Source organism: Ammodytes marinus (assembly GCF_949987685.1).
Source record: "Ammodytes marinus genome assembly, chromosome: 24".
Lineage (NCBI taxonomy): Eukaryota > Metazoa > Chordata > Actinopteri > Uranoscopiformes > Ammodytidae > Ammodytes > Ammodytes marinus.
In genome coordinates, this window is record NC_137228.1 from 3,628,866 (window position 1) to 3,650,152 (window position 21,287).

A 21,287-nucleotide genomic window follows, 5' to 3' on the forward strand; every position below is an offset into this window, starting at 1 on the left:
AGAAAAACACATACGCACCAGTGCAAATGCTGAATGGTAAAGTTCACTGACTCTGATTAATACCAGCTGTGTGTGTGTGTGTGTGTGTGTGTGTGTGTGTGTGTGTGTGTGTGTGTGTGTGTGTGTGTGTGTGTGTGTGTGTGTGTGTGTGTGTGTGTGTGTGTGTGTGTGTGTGTGTGTGTGTGTGTGTGTGTGTGTGTGTGTGTGTGTGTGTGTGTGTGTGTGTGTGTGTGTAGTTTTTTAACTGATTGGTATTCTGTCCTCTCATCTCTGGTAATGTCAGAGAGTGGCTTAATATTTTACCTACACACACACACACACACACACACAGATGCTTTTTTTTCATATACTTGAGTCAGTAATTTGTCTTTTTGTGGACTTGTATTGTCTTTGTGAAGGTGCTTTGCTATGACCTGCACGCGGAGAGAATAAAGAGCCAGATTTTTTTTAATGAATTGAAAAGAATAGAGAGAAACCAGACCATTTAACTTTAACATTAAAGGTGGAGTCAGCGATTCTGGACAATGCTTGTTGTCAAAATCAGTGAATATATCCTCACGATCACACTGCCTGTCGTACTGTTTACAGAGCCTAGGCTGTGTAAAACAATGGACACACATACACACACACACACACACACGCACACACACACACACCCAGACTGTCAACCATAGCTATCATTACGTTTTTACCACGATATCAAATTCACATAAAAAGTTAACAGTAAACACAGGGCGTGTTGGCCGCGCTAAATATTTAATAGCCCGCTTTTATTTGCATAATGGTTTTATGTGTGCGGTGTCAATGCAATGCATGCTTAATCCACTTGACTGCATCCGGTGCCTTCTATAGGTGTGTGTGTGTGTGTGTGTGTGTGTGTGTGTGTGTGTGTGTGTGTGTGTGTGTGTGTGTGTGTGTGTGTGTGTGTGTGTGTGTGTGTGTGTGTGTGTGTGTGTGTGTGTGTGTGTGTGTGTGTGTGTGTGTGTGTGTGTGTGTGTGTGTGTGTGTGTGTGTGTGTGTGTGTGTGTGTGTGTGTGTGTGTGTGTGTGTGTGTGTGTGTGTGTGTGTGTGTGTGTGTGTGTGTGTGTGTGTGTGTGTGTGTGTGTGTGTGTGTGTGTGTCTCAGTGTTTAACGTCCAGTGATTTAGGGATGGGGACAGGATTTTTCTTATCTCTGTCAGCAGTGGCCGCCGAGAGATAACACACACACACTCACACTTTTGACTGTGTTTGCACATGTAACCCCTGATATATGACACAGCATTTGGATATGAAAGTGTGTGTGTGTGTGTGTGTGCGGTATCTCAGAAAGCAGGTTGCAGTCGGCATCTTTTGTTGAGGTTTTTTTTTCCCAGCGCCCGCCTGTTGCAGCAATAGATAAAATCCTTGTGTTGGTCATCTGTGTAACAACAGCTCAGCCAAATACTGTGTGTGTGTGTGTGTGTGTGTGTGTGTCAGGGTGAATGTTATCTCTACTCGCCAGCGCTAACTACAGCATTACTGCTAAGATTGAGCACCATTTTGATAGCTAAAGGTGCTACGAGGAACTTTTAAATATTTCTGAAAATGTTCCTCTGATGATCATAAATGACATGTAACAGCAAACGAGACCCATCAGTGCTAAGAATGCAATTTTTATATAGTTTTTCTTAATGCCTTTGTCATTGGTATACTCACCCAGAAACTACAGCTGGCGTAGTAAAAACACTACCGCTTTTGTCCAGAGGGGGCCGCTAGAATTTACACAAACGTACATCCACACTAAATTTTAGAAATGCATTGATTATTGTTTTTTTATTTCGTCTGTCAAATCAAGTCAATTTGGCATTACAGCCCCTCTTTCACAAATAACATACAGACCTCGGATGGCTTTAATTTCGGTAAAGGATACCACCCCCCCCCCCACACACACACACACACACACACACACTCCTCCTGCTTGTCTCAGGAAGTGTGTGCCCTCCCTGTGTGTGAGTGGGTGGCTGCAGCCCTTTCCTGTTTACAGCCATTCGTTTCTGCTTCTCTGAATGCTCGTCTATTGGAAATAATATGTGGGACTCAGTAGAGCACACAGTGGTTAACAACACATGGAAATACAGATTGAACTTTATTTTGAAATAGCAAATGCAGTGTTAGTTTCACTTCCTTTTCTTTCTTAGCTTATTCTATTCAAACCTATGCTATCATTATTAAAGGTGCAGTGTGTAATATGACATCATCAAGTAAGTTCTAGAAAGTTCTAGAATGCAGCGCTCCCTGGGTAACCCCACCCCTTTCGAATAATGACAGAAGCTACAGTGGCCTTCAAGGACAAGAACAATTCAAAATTTTAAACAATGCACCTGATGACATTCCAACTATGACACTTCCAAAATGGCGGTGACAAGGCCTTGGTCCAACCAAAGTATGGAGAAATATGAACATATATGAGACCCTTTCTAAGGGAAAAAATAATAATTCAAAAAAAAAAATTCAGCTATTATTTTACACTAAATTAAACGTACTTATGGATATTATAATTATTTTCTACAAAATCTGCTAGGAAATAAAACCCAAAATTCTACACACTGCAGGTTTAAATCCACTAATATAGCCTATTTAAGTTACTGCAGTCCGTTTGAGTTTGTGATACAATTTGTGGACAACTGGATAATAAAAATCGAAATGATTTTTTAAAAAGGTTTTCATGTCAGCTCAATTGTCCAATGAGAGTGATCAGAAGAATTGGAGAAGTGAAGCTTGTCCGCTCCTCTAAATATAACCTGTGGACCAGTGACGGCACAGCAGAGGTAACAATGCAAGCCATTGTTTCATGCCTGCCTGCTCTCATACATGTTTGATGCTGTGTGTGTGTGTGTGTGTGTGTGTGTGTGTGTGTGTGTGTGTGTGTGTGTGTCTCTCTGTGTGTGTGTGTGTGTGTGTGTGTGTGTGTGTGTGTGTGTGTGTGTGTGTGTGTGTGTGTGTGTGTGTAAATTATACAACAAAAAAATAATGCTGTCTGGCGGCAAACTAAGCTTAGCTGTGGAAAACAATCTCACCTCAGCGTACAATTGAACTGATATTGTATCTTTTAAGTTACCATCTATAAATGTGGATACGTCTCCCCCAAAAAACTCCATTCAAGTGACTGCACCCATCGCCATAAGGTTACATTCTAACTAGACAAAAAACACCGAACTACCCCTTTAATGAGAGTGGATGTGTGAGTGAGAGACAGACAGACAGACAGAAGCAAAGGCAGCCCATCCCTCCCTCCAGACCACAAATGTTTCCCTTCTTCTCCCAACCTATAAATACCCACCACTCAAACAGAGCATCCTGAAACATGACACTGCTAAAAGTGATCATCAAACCCCTTAGAATAGCCTCGCCGCGTCTACTGTTACATCCAAAAGGGCTAAAGCTCCCAACGCTAATACCGGTTAGCGCTTTTTATTCTATAAGCACCGGCGCGCTTATTTTGCCTAGATTGCAATCTCATTTGATTAAGCGTGGACAGGCTTTCACGGTGAAAAGCTTGAATAGGGAGGCTATAATCATAATCGATATAGGAGTGAGGTTATGAAGGCTTAGAGGCCATGCAGGTTGTGGTTGTGTGAGGGATAGATGGAGCAATACAACGCTGAGCAAATGGAAAAGATATAGACAGTGTAAGAGATGGAATACACAGTGATGGAATAAGCAAAGATAATTTTTCCCCTGCTCTTTGGATAATGTAGGCTGGTTTTGGGTGTAAGCTATGTGTTCATACATCAGAAATACATCCAAAATATTCTGAACTTCATGTATGCCATCAGTAAACAGTATGCCAGACGTGTGTGTGTGTGTGTGTGTGTGTGTGTGTGTGTGTGTGTGTGTGTGTGTGTGTGTGTGTGTGTGTGTGTGTGTGTGTGTGTGTGTGTGTGTGTGTGTGTGTGTGTGTGTGTGTGTGTGTGTGTGTGTGTGTGTGTGTGTGTGTGTGTGTGTGTGTGTGTGTGTGTGTGTGTGTGTGTGTGTGTGTGTGTGTGTGTGTGTGTGTGTGTGTGTGTGTGTGTGATAAGATAGCATTTATAGTCATTGTGCAGTCACCTATACAACGAAATTGGGAGTGCCTAGTGAAGGTGCATTATACATAAAAAGAAAAGTGTGCTTGTGTGTGTTTGTTCGTGTGCGCGCATAGGCAGAGGAGTAGGCAGACACATACCATAGCCTGAGGGTATACACTATGATTTTATCCAGCCATTTTCTTTTGCTTTTAAATGCTCCCGTTATTTCCATTGCTTGCGCTGCCATAGTTAGCTGTAGCTCACGGGATATGAATAGCTTTCCGTCTTCAACGTTAATCTTTGAGCAGTGGGTTAACTGGTTACTGTGTGTGTGTGTGTGTGTCGCTGTGTGTGTGTGTGTGTGTGTTGAGAGAGGGAGAGTAGAGAAAGTGGGCCGCGAAAGCCTCTCGACACTCAATCTCATTCACCGGCAACAGATTACTGTCACCTCTGGTTAGCTATAACCTGCGTTTGTGTGTATACCAGTTTGTGTGGACAGACTCTGTATTAAGTCATGTATCAAGTGAATAAATAAGGCAAGGTTTATTGATGCCCTGATTGACTGCTGGCATTTGCACATATTGTAAAGAATGTGTTATGACAGAGAGTGAGAGAGAGGAGATAGGTGTGTGTGTGTGTGTGTGTGCAGAGCTCTCTCGCTCATTAAGTGTTTTAAATGCAAGCCCGGTCCTGCCTGAAATACCTAACACTTAAAATATGTTTTCCGGCGTAATATATATATGTTTTTGTTTGAATAACTTTCTGTTGTGATTTGTAGTTATAAAACTTAACATTTTTCAGTCAAATAAGTTAGATAAGATAATGAATATTGGGGCGCCTTTAGCTCAGTCTGTAAGGCGTCCCCCTCCCGGGCCGGGCCCAGCAGCAGACCCGGGTTCGATTCCCACCCGCGGTCGTTCTCTGCATGTCACTCCCTCTCTGCCCCGTTTCACCTCTCTCTCTGCACTATCAATAAGCATAAAAATGCCCCAAAAAATATCTTTAAAAAAAGATAATGAATAGTAACGTTCTATGGGGCCTTTTAGTGTATTGTAGATATTAAAAAGCAAGAAAATGCAAAAAGCAGCGGTGTGTGTGTGACACACGCATGTTCATTCTGCATTCCAGTTTTAGTCACATGCAGGTCCCTGTATCAGTAGTAACAAAAGCTCTCATTCACTGAGGCAAAATGACTCATTTGTTTTACCTCTCTGCAAACGTCTGTGAGTGTGTGTGTGCGTGTGTGTGTGTGTGTGTGTGTATGTGTGCGTGTGACCCTGAGTCATGCTTTTTGTCAAAATCACTTTCTCACAATCTCACTCACGATCCGCTACCTGTCCGTACCGTGTGCGCGTGGAAAAAGGAAAAAATCCAGTGTTAATGCACAGCCTAGGCTCTGTAAACGGGCATGTTGCTAGCTACGGAGGACCCCCCTCTGGTCACATACATGATTTTGACAGCAAGCACTCTCCAGAATTGCTGACTACGCCTTTTTAATTCTGGCTCAGTACTATAAAAAATTACAAAAATCATATTCGATTGTGTGACTTCAGAGCTTAAATACTGCATACGGCCTACAATAGCTGACATTGCGTGTGCCACTTTTTGCAGTGTACTGGTGAGGAGAACTATGTGGACAGCCGGACCATTTACATTGGACACAAGGAGCCTCCTCCAGGAACAGAGGCCTTCATACAGCAACGCTTCCCTGACAACAGAGTGGTCTCATCCAAGGTCCGTACAACACAGACAGACATGCACACACACACACACACACACACACAGACAGACAGACAGACACAGAGACGCACATAGACAGACAGACAGACAGACAGACAGACAGACAGACAGACAGACAGACAGACAGACAGACAGACAGACAGACAGACAGACAGACAGAGAGACGCACACACAGAAGCACACACAGACAGACAGACAGAAGCACAGACAGACGCACACACACACAGACACGCACACACACACTTTAATAAGATTGTCGAAAATGAAATGAGTTATAATGGCATAAGTAAAACCAATTATCCTTGACTAGAATATTCTAAAAGTATTAACATCCCTTATTGTGACTGATAACAGTGAGGCCACTTCTCATTACTTTGAATGGAATCCCTGGCACTGCACACTGTATTGTTTGACCCACCTGTCTCATGTCTCCAGTACACATTTTGGAACTTCGTCCCCAAGAACATGTTTGAGCAGTTCAGGAGAGTGGCCAACTTCTACTTCCTCATCATATTTCTGGTTCAGGTAAAAAGCTCTCTCTCTAGCCCCTTTTACACAGAGATTGCGGCATATTGACGGAACAACATCACTCCAATATGCCGGCGTTGCTTGCTTCTGTGTTATTTACACAGAACCAAGCAACGCCGGCCTGCTGGCGCATCAGTAGTCCCTTTTACACAGCGCTCCGGAATGAAAGAGCCAGAGGTGCTTGTAAACAGCGTCAGGTGTGACGTAAACATTTAGCGCCGCGCCGGTCAGCTGCTTTAAAACAACAACAATGGCCGGTGAATTGAGAGCAGAAGTGCTGGAGCTTGCAGTAAGAGGGCCGTATTTTACTGTCCCCACGATGTGCCAGTTGATCTCGCTACGCGCTGAGTCCAACATCACAGGGACAGTTAACCAAACTGACTAAATCAATCCGACCGCTTCACCTCTGTGTGTGTGTGTGTGTGTGTGTGTGAGTGTGTGAGACAGGTTGGTTGTGAGCGAGTCTCTTTGTGAGGGCAGCGATCTGCCAATCAGACATACACATACACACAGTGTGTGAAGTCACGTTACTGTAGACAGAAATAAAGTGTGGATATACGCTCAGACTTAGGATAATAATAGCGGCGGCGGAATGTGTTAGCAAAACAGTAGCTCTGTGGCTAACAGCTGAGCCGGAGCCTTCAGTCAGCTGAAGCAGACAGTCTAGCGGGGCGAGCAGACTATTCCCCCGTTACTAGGTCGACCTTCAAGCTGAACAAGAGCCCTCCGCTGCGCGTCGGGCTCCTGCTTCAGCTTGTCGGTCTTTATTTCTAGCAAGTGACCCGTTCACTATACTTTATCCCTTACTTAGCCTAGCCTAGCTTTCCATTGTACAACTTCTCCTGGGCAGAAATAGACTCATACACTCTGCAAAATGAAGCGCGGGGGTTTGGATTGAGCAACGGACCTTATGATCAGATAGATTATACACCGTTCCTTTTATTTGGTGATTTTTACGGGACATCAGGCCGCGGTGGTTAATGTTAAACACACGTCCTTCAACTGCTAACATGGTCGCATGTTTAGAACGTAGACTATGGAACGTCAAACGCCCCCCTGTTCCGCAACAACAAGCTGGAGCATTTAAACAGAGAGGCGGAACTGATCGTGTCGGGAATCTTACTACCCCCCGAGGTAGTAAAATTCCCGGAACGATCACTCGCACCTTTCTTCCCTCGTTCCGCAACTGTCGCATTTACACAGCTGGGGGGAGGGCCGAAAGGCCGGCATATTCCCGGCTTTCACTGGCTGTGTAAAAGGGGCTTCTGTCTCTGTGTGTGTGTGTGTGTGTGTGTGTGTGTGTGTGTGTGTGTGTGTGTGTGTGTGTGTGTGTGTGTGTGTGTGTGTGTGTGTGTGTGTGTGTGTGTGTGTGTGTGTGTGTGTGTGTGTGTGTGTGTGTGTGTGTGTGTGTGTGTGTGTGTGTGTGCAAAGCTTCGTCAAATGGAATCAAAAGACTCAAATGATTGTGAGTGTCGGAGGGGATTTTGTACTTCTCCTTACCTGCCTGTACACACCTGTAAATGTCAAATACTTCTTACTGTTGCCTTGATATATGGTTCTGCACTGAATATGTCTGCCACTTAATGATGTGTGTGTGTGTGTGTGTGTGTGTGTGTGTGTGTGTCTCCCCCTCAGTTGATCATCGACACCCCCACCAGCCCCATCACTAGCGGACTGCCGCTCTTCTTTGTCATCACCGTCACTGCCATCAAACAGGTGAGACCCGACCGCCATGTTTCTACAGTAGCACAGAACGGACAAACTTAACGGCCTTGTGCGTTTTTCATATATAGTGGGCGTCCTGGGGAAATGCACCTGTTGGAAGACCAAGAAGAAGAAGTACTATAGAATAAATAACTAAATACATCTTCACCTCATCACTTGATATTGTGGAAAGACTTGAGGCAGTGGTGGATGATCTTTAGTGACTAGCTTCTTGTCCTTGAAGGCCACCGTAGCTTCTGTTAATTCCCCCAAAGGGAGGGGGCAGCAAGGGAAATTGGGAACTAGAACTTTCACCACTAGATGCCGCAAAAGTAAATCCACCTCCTTAACTACACACTGCATTGACCATTTGTCTCTCTCTCTCACCCTCTCTCTTTCTCTCTGTCTCTCTCTCTCTCTCTCTCTCTCATCGTCAGGGTTACGAGGACTGGCTGAGACACAAAGCAGACAACTCTGTCAACCAGTGCCCTGTCCACGTGGTGCAGCACGGCAAAGTGGTCCGCAAACAAAGTCGCAAGCTCAGGGTGCGTGTGCGTGTGTGCGTGTGTGCGTGTGTGCGTGTGTGTGTGTGTGTGTGTGTGTGTGTGTGTGTGTGTGTGTGTGTGTGTGTGTGTGTGTGTGTGTGTGTGTGTGTGTGTGTGTGTGTGTGTGTGTGTGTGTGTGTGTGTGTGTGTGTGTGTGTGTGTGTGTGTGTGTGTGTGTGTGTGTGTGTGTGTGTGTGTGTCACCAGATAAAATCACTCTCACCCCCATGTAACACGAACAGAGCTTTGGTGCATTTTTTTTTTTTTGCTGAGGGATTTTCCTGCTTTTAAGTCTTTGTGTGTGTGTGTGTGTGTGTGTGTGTATATATATATTTAGGCTACATTTGAGAGCAATCTAAGCCTTTTTAGATTAATGTATGTTATGTCACATATTCAGAGGGGAAAATGGCAGCTATAATAACAGTCTGAAAGGATCGGTTCCAGTCCTGTAAAAGACAACTTGTTTTGCTAGTGCTACAGGTGGTGAAGCAGACGGTTAGCTTGTTAGGCTAACTGCATTAACTGAAAGTGCATTAGCCTTGTTAACGGGTTGAAAGACATGCCTTTTAAGGTCATGTCTAGTATATATTTTGTCAAGCTTTACTAAAATCGCTTTCCCTGCCTGCCTACTAAATCGCATACTCTTTCATTTTGCTATTTTACATACTACATCTGACCATAAAAAGAATCTAGTTAGGATGCAGTAGGCATACACTTGGGACATACTTTTACTTATTTATTTCATCATAACATTGCACCTTGATCTTGCCTCTTGCTTTTATATCCGTCGGATCCCTGTTTGTTTTCTTATGGAGACTCCGTCGATGTGACGTCACTTCCGGTGCGCACTGGATTGTGGGTCAGAATCGCCCCAGATAACATGCTGTTTTCAACACTAAAAATCTCGGCCGGATGTAGTAGACATCCGAGGTATTTCTAACCGTACTAAATCTGGCCACAAGAATCTGGACATCCTAAATCTTTTTTTCTTCCATACTAAATAGTAGATAGTATGGGGATTGGAACGCGGCCAGTGTATTTTGCTAATCAAAATAGAATGACCTCTGACTGTGTTCCTCAGGTTGGAGATGTGGTGTGTATGAAAGAAGACGAGACTTTCCCGTGCGACCTCATCCTCCTCTCCACCTCTAGAGAAGACGGCACCTGCTTTGTTACTACAGCCAGTCTGGATGGAGAGAGCAGCCACAAGGTGTGTACAGATGCATGGGTGTGTGGGTGTGGGTGTGGGTGTGTGTGTGTGTGTGTGTGTGTGTGTGTGTGTGTGTGTGTGTGTGTGTGTGTGTGTGTGTGTGTGTGTGTGTGTGTGTGTGTGTGTGTGTGTGTGTGTGTGTGTGTGTGTGTGTGTGTGTGTGTGTGTGTGTGTGTGTGTGTGTGTGTGTGTGTGTGTGTGTGTGTGTGTGTGTGTGTGTGTGTGTGTGTGTGTGTGTGTGCCTGTATCAATGTCCAGCTCATTGTTAGCCTTTACTTCAATTTGCTTAAAGGACAAGTAAGCGATATGGTCCTTTTAGCTATAACTTCCTGTCTGTGACTGCAGTTATCAGTCCCCTCCCTCGTCCCTACACATGAACACACAGCCGTCTTCATCAGATAGTGCCGCGATGGAGAGCAGCGAGTCAACGTTCACGGGGCACAGAGACCCCGCCTCTTTCTAGCGCTCTGTCTCCTGATTGGATGAAAACAAGCGTGATACCCGAAATTTTATCTGGCAATAACTGCAAAGCTGAATGACTGGGAGACCTGTGTTGTGAACTGCGCATACTGTTAAAGTGATTGCTGTATAAGTATAGAGTGATTTTAGGGATGCACCGAAATGAAAATTCTTGGCCGAAACCGAAACCGAATAAAATTAAACAGTTGGCCGAAAGGCTGAAACCGAATACCGAAAGAGGCTTTTGCAGTTTTGTTTATTATTTAGTCAATTATTTCAACATTGCATACATGAACTCCCAAATGTTCTCCTCAAACATAGCCTACAACTAAAAAGCAACCCTAAATAAATAAATAAACAGTAAAACCTTCAAATCTAAGAGTAAAATTAATATTTTACTAGGAATTAATTTGTGAACCTCTCACTGATTTTTACCTTGACTTATATGAGGATGAATCTACAAAAAGATCGACTTATTGCCTTTCTTAATTTTTTGCAGTGCAGTGCAGGTTGAGTTGCTCTAAAAAAAACTGCACCACAGCTCCCACCGTAATGTCCAGACTTCAGAATTTGCATCAAAGCCCTGATCATAACAATGAGAGGCTTTAAACGATGTCCATGCTTAGGAGGTGATTGTAACTTTTTCGTCTGTAGACTGAAACTAACGGGGGGAGGCGGCTTGCTGGACATATATTTAGTCGCGCTGTCAGTTTGCCGACTTGGCTCTGTGTATTCAGGCTTGAGAAATGCAATCAGACCGTAGGAGCCTTTTCCCCCAACAGCGCTAACGGACAGGATATCTCCCGTTATCATTTTAGCTGTCAAACTAAAGTTTTTTTTGCGCGGCGGCCCTCACCGGCGAGGTGTCACTCTGAGTGACACCGTTACCAACTGTCACACTGTCACAGAGTTGCACCGGGTGAATCGCTGCTTCGCTCGCGCAAGGCTTTTGTGTTTCTAAGGTGATTAAACATCAGTCTTGGACGAGCGTTTTAACTTTATGCTGCATAAAGCATTGCACTGTCTGCGCCGTGTTTCATCCAGTTGCTCCCACACTGGACTCTGACATTTAATTCATGCACGCTCCAAACTGCTCCTGCTGCACGCTCACAAAGAGGCGTGGACTCGCATACAGGGTTACGTCTCTCTTTACTGCCATTTCCTGGTTTACAAGCGCGCAGCTCTTTTAAAAACATATTTCCTTAGTGTCATTTAGTTCGCCAATTTTCGGTAATGTTATTCGGCTTTTTAACTGTTTCGGGCCGAAACCGAAAATGACTTATTTTGCCATTTTCGGCCGAACTTTTTCGGTGGCCGAATATTCGGTGCATCCCTAGATTTAACGTGTATATTAACAAAAAAAATATCACTTACTTCTCCTTTTTAAAGGTGCAGTGTGTAATGGGAATTTTCGTTTTTTGTGAACAAACTTGGAAGAAACTCAATATAATATCCATAAGTATGTTTAAATTAGTGTAAAATAAAAGTAGTTTTTTTAATGTATTTGCCTTTTGTCATTCATTCCTCCCTCCTAGACATACTATGCAATTCAGGACACCAAAGCTTACATCACAGAGGAGGAGGTGGACTCCATCCACGCCACTATAGAATGTGAACAACCACAGCCGGACCTGTACAAGTCAGTATAGCACACACACACACACACACACACACACACACACACACACACACACGAAAAACAACGTCTGAAACGTGTCTTCTCTCACTACTTTGTCCTACACAGATTTGTGGGACGGATCAACATCTACATGGGAAATGAGCCGGTGGCCAGGTATTAATCACTTTACTTTGAAATGGTCTTAGCTATAAACTTGTTTTATTGTATGATATAATATATGTGCACCAGGTTAAATAATACAGCGGCCTTCAAAATAAGAGCATAAGAATAGGCTGTTAATGAGCTGTTGTGTGTTTGCAGGCCTTTAGGCTCAGAGAACCTGCTGCTTCGAGGAGCCACACTCAAGAACACACAGTGCATCTATGGTAATATCTACTGTAACACATGCATACTATTGAAAATAATGTATTCACCAATGTAGGACAATACTATCTTAACTCAAAGAACACTTGCTCAGTGGATGTCGTTTGGCTCAGTTGTCATCATGTATTGAATTTTAGGCTGTGTTCAAAACGGCCTCCCTCCTACATACTCAATACTGTCTACTTAACGATCGATTGTGTATGCGAGGTTCGTCGGACCGTTTACACTGAAATATGCAGAAGCAATAAATAATTTTTAAAAAACCTTCCGTGTCTTCTGAAAAGACGCAATGCATTGTGGGGCGGTGGAGCAGGAAAAGTAAACCTATCGATCCATACACAAAATCTTCCCGGAAGTAAGTACTCACCCGGGCATTTCTCGCATACACAACCACAACGTACTCAAATTGACGTCAAAATGAGTATGAGTAGGACGTTAGTAGGGCTTTTCCAACACAGCCTTAGTGTTTTGATAACGTGTGTGTGTGTGTATAACGTCACACACCTATCTCCATGACAACTGAGATCAACTCCATCCAATGATGAAGACAAGAGAGATGTGATTGACAGCTCAGGAAATAGCCAGTAAAACCAGTCAAGATTTAGTTTTGATCTAGAATGTTAACTGTTTTTTCTCCTTTCAGCGGTGGCCATTTACACCGGCATGGAAACCAAGATGGCGCTCAACTACCAGTCCAAGTGTCAGAAGCGGTCTGCCGTGGAAAAGTAAGCTCTCTCTCTTTCTCCCTCTCTCTATGACTCTCTCTCTCTTTCTCCAATTTCCATATACTTTTTTTTATTGCAAAATGCACAGTCTTTGGCAGCATCTTTTTTTCTCAATTCACGAAAGTAATGTTTTATATTTTTTATACTCCTCCATCTTTTCATTTATTAATTCATAAACTGACTCGGAGTCCTTCTGTTTACCTTGCTCACTTGCTCGCTACGTCAGAATTTATTGGAAAAATGTGTTTCCATCTCCCATTTTGCGCATGAACTCAAGTACGTGTATTTTTTCATTTTGTTTTATTTTGGGTCGAACCACAGAGTCGAAGGTTTTATCCCCTGTCCCCCCGCCACATGTCAAAGTGTCCCAGAGCAAGACACTGAACCCTATATTGCTCCCGATAACTAGCCTATCGGTGTATGAATGTGTGTGTTTGAATGGCAACGTGGGAATGGGAACAGGTCTCCCTTGAAAAAGAGTCTCCGATCTCAATGGGATTTACCTGTTTAAATAAAGGTTAAAAAAAGAAAAACGCTAATAAAAGCAGAGTGATGGAAACTCAGCTTGTGATCCTTCTTGCACATGGCACCAAACTACTGTATGTCCATCCCCTACATTGATTTAAGAAAACAAATCAAATACAGCTCTGGAAAAAAATAAGAGACCACTCCGAATGTTCAGTGTCTCCTGTTTTACTATTTATAGGCGTATGTTTGAGTAGAATGAACATGTTGGTTTCATTCTATAAACTACTGACAACATTGCTACCAAATTCCAATACATTTTTCGTCATTAAGAGCATTTTCAATTAGTTATGTAGAGATGAAGATTGAAGAAAAATCCAGTCTGGTCTTTTAATTTTGTTCCGCAGCTGTATATAAGCATGTCTTCCTCTTGCTATGCAGGTCAATGAATGCCTACCTGGTGGTGTACCTGTGCATACTCATTGGTAAAGCCCTGGTCAACACCACGCTGAAGTATGTGTGGCAGGCCGACCCCAACAGAGACGAGCCCTTCTACAACCAGAGGACGGAGACAGAGAGGTCCAGACACATAGTGAGTCTGCTGTGCACAGTCTCTTTACACACACACACACACACACACACACACACACACACACACACTCACACACAACCCTTCTGAGATTCTGCTGAACGCTTGTTGTCCCAATGTCTTTTTTTTGTCAAAATCAGTGAATATCTCCTCCGGATACGTTACCTGTCTGACTGTGTGTGTGTCTGTTTGTGTGTGCGTGCGTGCGTGGGTGCATGCGTGTGTGTCCACTGAAAAAAAATCCTATGTTAAATAAAGGCCTAGGCTCTGTAAACTGGCATGTTTCCAGCTAAAATGCTTACAGTAAATACCCTTTGTTTGTAAGGTATGTTTTCAAAAAACAGGTATGTTAAAAAAAAAATATGTAAAAATGTACAGTATGTTTAAAAATAAATCCTGTCTTTATACACAGCCTAGACTCTGTAAACACTTTTTACAGAGCCTAGGCTGTATATTGTTTATTACCCTTGGATTATTTTTTTTTCAGTGAGCGCACACAGGTAGTTTATCGTGAGGAGATACTCTGTGATTTTTTTTTTGTCAACAGGTGTCCTCTTAAGAATTCCTCTTAAGACTCCATCTTGTTTTCCTCCTACCCCCCCCCCCCTTTGTTAGTTGATCAGGGCCTTCACAGACTTCCTGGCCTTCATGGTTCTCTTCAACTACATCATCCCCGTGTCCATGTACGTGACGGTGGAGATGCAGAAGTTCCTGGGCTCCTACTTCATCATGTGGGACGACGAGATGTTTGACGAGGAGATGGGCGAGAGAGCCGTGGTCAACACCTCGGACCTCAACGAAGAGCTGGGACAGGTTAGCAATGGAACACATGGCCGTATAGCATGTATACCATACACTTACACTAGGAACTCTTCACCCAACGCTACAACCAATGTTTTTGAATTTTAAATCAAAAGTTACGGCCCTGGAGTTTTTCTTTCAAAAAATTAAAAGTCAATAAGGTGCCATGAAGGTCAACGGATTTTGGAGTATTTGTATTTGTTAAATAATGTTCTATATGTATCAAAAATTATACTTTGACCTCTATGCTTTTTCAACAAAATGTTTAACTTAAAAAATAAATAAAAAAAAAAAAAATTGTAAAAAGTATATGCGATAACATGATATGAATACTGCAATGGTGATAATACAGTGCTAATGTCTTTCTGCTCTTAGTCAACTGCCTACATAGACACTAATCTGTTAACAACAGCCAGATGATGTCTGCATTGTGTCTGCGCCACACACACACACACACACACTGTGCTAACACATATTCTGCTCTCTTCCCAGGTGGAGTATGTGTTCACAGACAAGACAGGCACTCTGACAGAGAACAACATGCAGTTCATAGAGTGCTGTGTGGATGGACATGTCTACGTACCTCAAGCTATCTGCAACGGACAGGTAACAACCCAATGGATGGATGGATGTTTTATGAATAATTATTTCTTTTTTTTCACATGTAACTTTATTTAAATGTACGGATTTTTTTGTTGTTGTTGTGTAGGTGATGCCCGGGTCAGCCAGTATGGACATGATCGACACATCACCGGGTCCCGATGCCAAGGTGAGCACACAGCTTCAGTTGAGTGTGTGTGTGTGTGTGTGTGTGTGTGTGTCTGTGTGTGTGTGTGTGTCAGTCTGTGTATGTGTGTCTGTGACGCCCCCATTATAGTCATCAATAAATTAAAAAAAAAACTCTGAAAACAAATGCAAAATAACTGTGTCCTCCCTTGTACTAAACAAAGCAGACACTGTTGCTCCCGACAGCAACTGCCGCGACACATGTGTTTTCGGCTTACGTGCCCCGTGTAGTTCCTAGGTAAGAATGTGTGTGTGTGTGTGTGTATTTAGGAGCATGAGGAGCTGTTCTTCCGGGCCGTGTGTCTGTGCCACACTGTGCAGGTGAAGGAGGAGGAGACAGTGGACGGGATCAAACATGGCCTCCACACGGGCAAGTCCTCCTCCTTCTACATCTCCTCCAGTCCAGACGAGGTGGCTCTGGTGGAGGGCATGAAGAGGTATGGAGCACGCGCACACACACACACATAATGTACACGCACACCAGCATGCACACACACACACACACATAATGTACACGCACATCAGCATGCACACACAGGCACACACACACACACACACACACACGATGTACAAACACACATAATGTACAGGCACACCAGCATGCACACACACACACACACACACACACACACACACACACACACACACACACACACACACACACACACAATGTACACGCACATCAGCATGCACACACAGGCACACACACATGATGTACACACACACATAATGTACACGCACACACACACAAACACATAAACACACACACACACACACACACACACGTTGTGTTGCCATCACATTACATAGACTTACATTCATTTCCTGGAGACTTGCCCAAAAACCTCTAACCCCTAACCCTAACCTAAATCTAAGTCTACCCTCACCTAAAAGAAAGTCTTCATCCTTAAATGATATTATTGCGTAACATATAGTAGTACAAGATGACACATACACACACACACATACGCAGACACAAACACTCATATTTGTATGGCCATACTTGTGAGGACATTCATTGACATAATGCATTCCTTAGCCCCTTACCTTACTTATCCATCGAAACTAAATGCCTAACCCCAACCCTTACACTAACCCTAACCTAAACCTAATTCTTACCTGAACCTCAAAACCTAGTGTCAACCCCTCAAATAGCCCCCAAAATGTCCTCACTTTCCAAAAAATGTCCAGACTCCAAAGAGTTAAAAATCAAATTGGTTCAGACAAAAATAGTTGTACAAGCACACACACACACACACACACACACACACACACACACACACACACACACACACACACACACACACACACACACAGATTTTTCACTAACCTACATACATTCAGTTCATTCACTCCGTTTCCAATAACTGTGCCCCACTCTGCCCTCAGGCTCGGTTTCACTTATCTTAGACTCAAGGACAGTCAAATGGAGATCTTGAACAGGGAGGATGAAATTGAGAGGTGAGTGTGCTATCCCTCTTAACAAACAATCTTTACATCTCCTAAAGCATTATGAAACAATTCCCTTTTACCAGCTTATCATTTATTTAAGAAATGATTGATAGCAGACAGAGTACTTTTTCTTATTGGTGTGTACGTTTTAACCCCTTTCATGCATAATTTACTACAAACTTGGTCAGGATTTTTCGGAGTCTGAGTTTCGTGTGTGTGTGTGTGTGTGTGTGTGTGTGTGTGTGTGTGTGTGTGTGTGTGTGTGTGTGTGTGTGTGTGTGTGTGTGTGTGTGTGTGTGTGTGTGTGTGTGTGTGTGTGTGTGTGTGTGTGTGTGTGTGTGTGTGTGTGTGTGTGTGTGTGTGTGTGTGTGTGTGTGTGTGTGTGTGTGTGTGTGTGTGTGTGTGTCGATTTTTATGTATTGTGATTTTTTTTTTACCAGGTTTGATTTGTTGGAAGTTTTGACATTCGATGCAGTCAGACGGCGGATGAGCGTCATTGTCAGATCCAGCACAGGTGATACACTTCAAATAAATCAACTGTTAATATGAACGTGTATGGTGTTATGTGTATAATGTCAAACTTACACACTCTCTGACCTGTGTGTGTGTGCGCAGGTGATCTCTATCTGTTCTGTAAAGGTGCAGACTCCTCCATCTTCCCCAGGGTTGTGTCAGGCAAGGTGGAGCAGGTCAAAGCTCGAGTGGAGCACAACGCAGTGGTGAGACCACACACACACACACACACACACACACACACACCAATGCCTGTGTTTGAACATAGTTTGCCTGTATAGTATCTTTATTATAAGAATGCAACTTAAAATACCTTACAAGTAAATGACATGTATTCTTTTCCCTCGTTTGGAATGTAGATTGTGTTGTGTTCAAGTGCTGTCAGTAAAAATGAGTATCTAGCCGAGGTGACCTCATAGTGATTAGTTCAATGTAATCTTGTAAAATGTAGCAATAGGAAGCCTATAACCAAAGGTATTACCGAACACACACACACACACACACACACACACACACACACACACACACACACACACACACACACACACACACACACACACACACACACACACACACACCTTACCCTGTTTGAATCTTTCCTCCAGGAGGGTCTAAGGACTCTTTGCGTCGCCTACCGACCGCTGACCCCAGAGCAGTACGAGGAGGTTTGCCACCTGCTGAATGGGGCCAAGCTGGCCCTACACGACCGGGACAAACGATTGGCCGAGGCCTATGACATCATCGAACAGGACCTGATACTGCTGGGAGCGACTGCTGTGGAGGACAGGTGGATGGATGTCCTCATAGTACAATTGTGTTTATGATTGATTTTATTTCCTTATTGTGTCATGCAGAAACATTGTGCACAGCCCTATAAAAGGCTTACAAGACATCATTATTTACACTAAAAGACCTGGAACCAAAAGTATACGCTTAAAGGTGCCAAGAGGAACTTTTAAATATTCCTGAAACAGTCTTAATTTTTTCTCTGATCATCATAAATGAAATGTAACAGCAAACAAGACCCTCAGCAAGGAATTTATTTTTATAGTTTTTCTTAATGCCTTTGTCATGGGTATACGCTCACCCAGGAACAAAGAAGGCGTAGTAAAAACACTACCGCTTTTGTCCAAAGGGGGTGCAGGGATTAACAAAAGCTGAAAGTTCCCCGGAGCACCTTTTTAAGAATAGTAAAACTAACTAAATGGACCATTCCTGACATATCTTCAGAGGCCATCTTAGAAAACATTGAAATGAATCAACCATTACATCCTGTCATGATCAATTCTCCAGAATCACAAAGCTGTCAAAGTCACTGCTCCTACTTCCAAGTTCTTCATGGTCTGTAAACCATGGTGTCTGCACTTCAGACAACCCATAAGCACTAACTCTTGATTATATACAAGGGCAGGTCAGTTCCCCAATAGCACACTCGCTTCTTAAGCAGGCTTAAAAAGGCATTGTTGACCCAGACAGCATTTAAAAAGTCACCTCATCTTGTGTAGAAATACATAGAGTGTAAATGATCTAAGTATTTGTATATGGTGCTTATGTGATGATTATCGCAAAAAAAATATTCTTAAGGTTTGGAATAAGGAGATAGCCCCCTGCTTCGATATGTGCCTCATGGAGTTCTCTCTCTATATATATATATATAGAAAATCCGTTATGAGATCTCAGGGAAAGCAGAAAAATGTAAACAGATATAGCAGCCGAAGTGACGACTTTCATGACATCTTACTGACTTTTTATTTCTTTGCTTACCATTCACCTTTTAATTTAAAGAATGTCTTTAGAAACCTGTTAAGTAGAGCATGCCATGTTAGTTGTTTGTTTCGTTTTGGCTTTTGTTTGTGTGTTCTAAGTATTTCAGAAAAAAATTTAAGCAAAAAATCAAAAGTCAAGAAAGTGTCATAAAGGTCACTTCAGCGCTGCTATATGGTTGAGGAAAGGCTGCCATATCTGTTGACATTTTTCTACTTTTTCTGAAATCTCATAACGGATTTTCTCCATATATAGAGTGCTAGAGAACTCCATGAGCCACATATCGAAGCAGGGGGCTATCTCCTTATTCCAAACCTTTTAAAAAATAAAAATAGCGATTAAAAATCCCATTCTGGATAGACAAAGCTTTTGTACGGCCTAGTTGGTCTCTAGTTGTTGGTGGAGGATGTGGCTGTAGACATCTAAATAACAACGAAAAAAAAAAGATCTGTGTATTTTTCTATATGTAATAAGATTTAAAGTCCACCACATTTTTTTCCGACTTGCCCAGGCTCCAGGAGAAGGCTGCAGACACCATCGAGTCGCTCCACAAGGCGGGCATGAAGGTGTGGGTGCTGACGGGCGACAAGATGGAGACCGCCGCCGCTACGTGCTACGCTAGCAAGCTCTTCCACCGCAACACACAGATCCTGGAGCTCACCACCAAACGCACAGAGGAGCAGAGCCTCCATGACGTGCTCTTTGAGCTGAGCAGGACTGTCCTGAGGCAGCAAGCAGGCATGACCAGGGACTCCTTCTCTGGGTGGGTCTTTAGGAGAGAGACGGTGGCTGTGTTCTGAAACGGCCTACTAACGTCCTACTCATACTCATTTCCACGTCAATTTGAGTATGTTGTGGTTGTGTATGCGAGTTTGTGTAAGCGAGAAATGCCCGGATGCGAACTTACTTCCGGGAAGATTTTTGTGTATGGATCGATACTACTACTACTCCTACTCAACCGGCCCAGAATGCATTGCGTCTTTTCAAACGACACAAAGGTTTATTTTTTTATTGCTTCTGTATACTTCAGTGTCAACGGTCCGACGAACCTCGCGTACGCAATCGAACGTTAAGTCGACAGTATGAAGTGTATACATGTTGAGTATGTAGTAGGGGGGTTGTTAGTAGGCCGTTTGGAACACAGCCACGGCCTTAAATGTGGACCATCAAGCAGCTGCTGTACAGACTTTGGATTTGATGTGTTTTGAAGTATTTGAATTTCTTCCCCCCCAGTTTATCAGGTGACTGTCCGGACTACGGTCTGATCATAGATGGAGCCACCCTCTCGGCGGTGCTCAGGCCCACTCAGGAGGAGTCAAACTCGGGCAACTACAAGGAGATCTTCCTGGAAATCTGCCGCAACTGCAGCGCCGTGCTCTGCTGTCGTATGGCACCGCTCCAGAAAGCACAGGTACAAAGACTACTGTGGACAGCACGAGTAGTGTTGGTAGTGTGCTGATACATTATTAACTCTGTGTTCCAAATCTTTCTTTTTCTATTCTACATACTACATCTGACCATAAAAAATAATCTAGTTTAGATGCAGTAGGCATACACTTAGGACATTCTTTTACTTATTGATTTCATCATAACATAGGTTAACATAGGTTCATCACAGGAGATGCTTATGACACACACCATTGTCTTTTATATGAAAAGGTTGGGTGGTACTCCCTTAAGGAGAGACGTGATGCACATTGGCATGTTTTTATTTACAAAGCCTTGACCGGGAAGCTTCCTCGTTATTTAACAGAAATGTTGCAAATTTCAGATGGGCTTTATCAGACCCGCTCCACTGACATGCTCATGCTTTATGTCCCACAAGCCCGGTCTGAGCTGGGAAAGACAGCTTTTAGCTTCAGTGCCCCTGACTCCTGGAACAACTTACAGCAACAAATTAAACTAAATACCTTCATATCCTTTAATCAATTTAAACAAACTATCTTAAATCTGCCAAACTCTACCTGTAACTGTTTTAATT

General features: G+C 43.2%; 1 protein-coding gene across 3 annotated transcripts in view; it reads left to right on the forward strand.

The window, feature by feature from the left end:
* Positions 1-21,287, forward strand: part of atp11a (ATPase phospholipid transporting 11A) — a 54,941-nt gene that overhangs the window by 22,307 nt on the left and 11,347 nt on the right. For all 3 annotated transcript variants that reach the window (XM_080052754.1, XM_080052755.1, XM_080052756.1), the window contains exons 2-21: positions 5,636-5,758; positions 6,200-6,289; positions 7,928-8,008; positions 8,434-8,541; positions 9,622-9,750; positions 11,745-11,848; positions 11,954-12,001; positions 12,149-12,213; positions 12,855-12,936; positions 13,843-13,993; positions 14,606-14,803; positions 15,284-15,397; positions 15,501-15,560; positions 15,848-16,014; positions 16,967-17,038; positions 17,470-17,543; positions 17,645-17,748; positions 18,148-18,329; positions 19,818-20,069; positions 20,540-20,717. In XM_080052754.1, the coding sequence (XP_079908880.1) occupies positions 5,636-5,758; positions 6,200-6,289; positions 7,928-8,008; positions 8,434-8,541; positions 9,622-9,750; positions 11,745-11,848; positions 11,954-12,001; positions 12,149-12,213; positions 12,855-12,936; positions 13,843-13,993; positions 14,606-14,803; positions 15,284-15,397; positions 15,501-15,560; positions 15,848-16,014; positions 16,967-17,038; positions 17,470-17,543; positions 17,645-17,748; positions 18,148-18,329; positions 19,818-20,069; positions 20,540-20,717 (2,382 nt within the window). The remainder of the gene's footprint in view (positions 1-5,635; positions 5,759-6,199; positions 6,290-7,927; positions 8,009-8,433; positions 8,542-9,621; positions 9,751-11,744; positions 11,849-11,953; positions 12,002-12,148; positions 12,214-12,854; positions 12,937-13,842; positions 13,994-14,605; positions 14,804-15,283; positions 15,398-15,500; positions 15,561-15,847; positions 16,015-16,966; positions 17,039-17,469; positions 17,544-17,644; positions 17,749-18,147; positions 18,330-19,817; positions 20,070-20,539; positions 20,718-21,287) is intronic.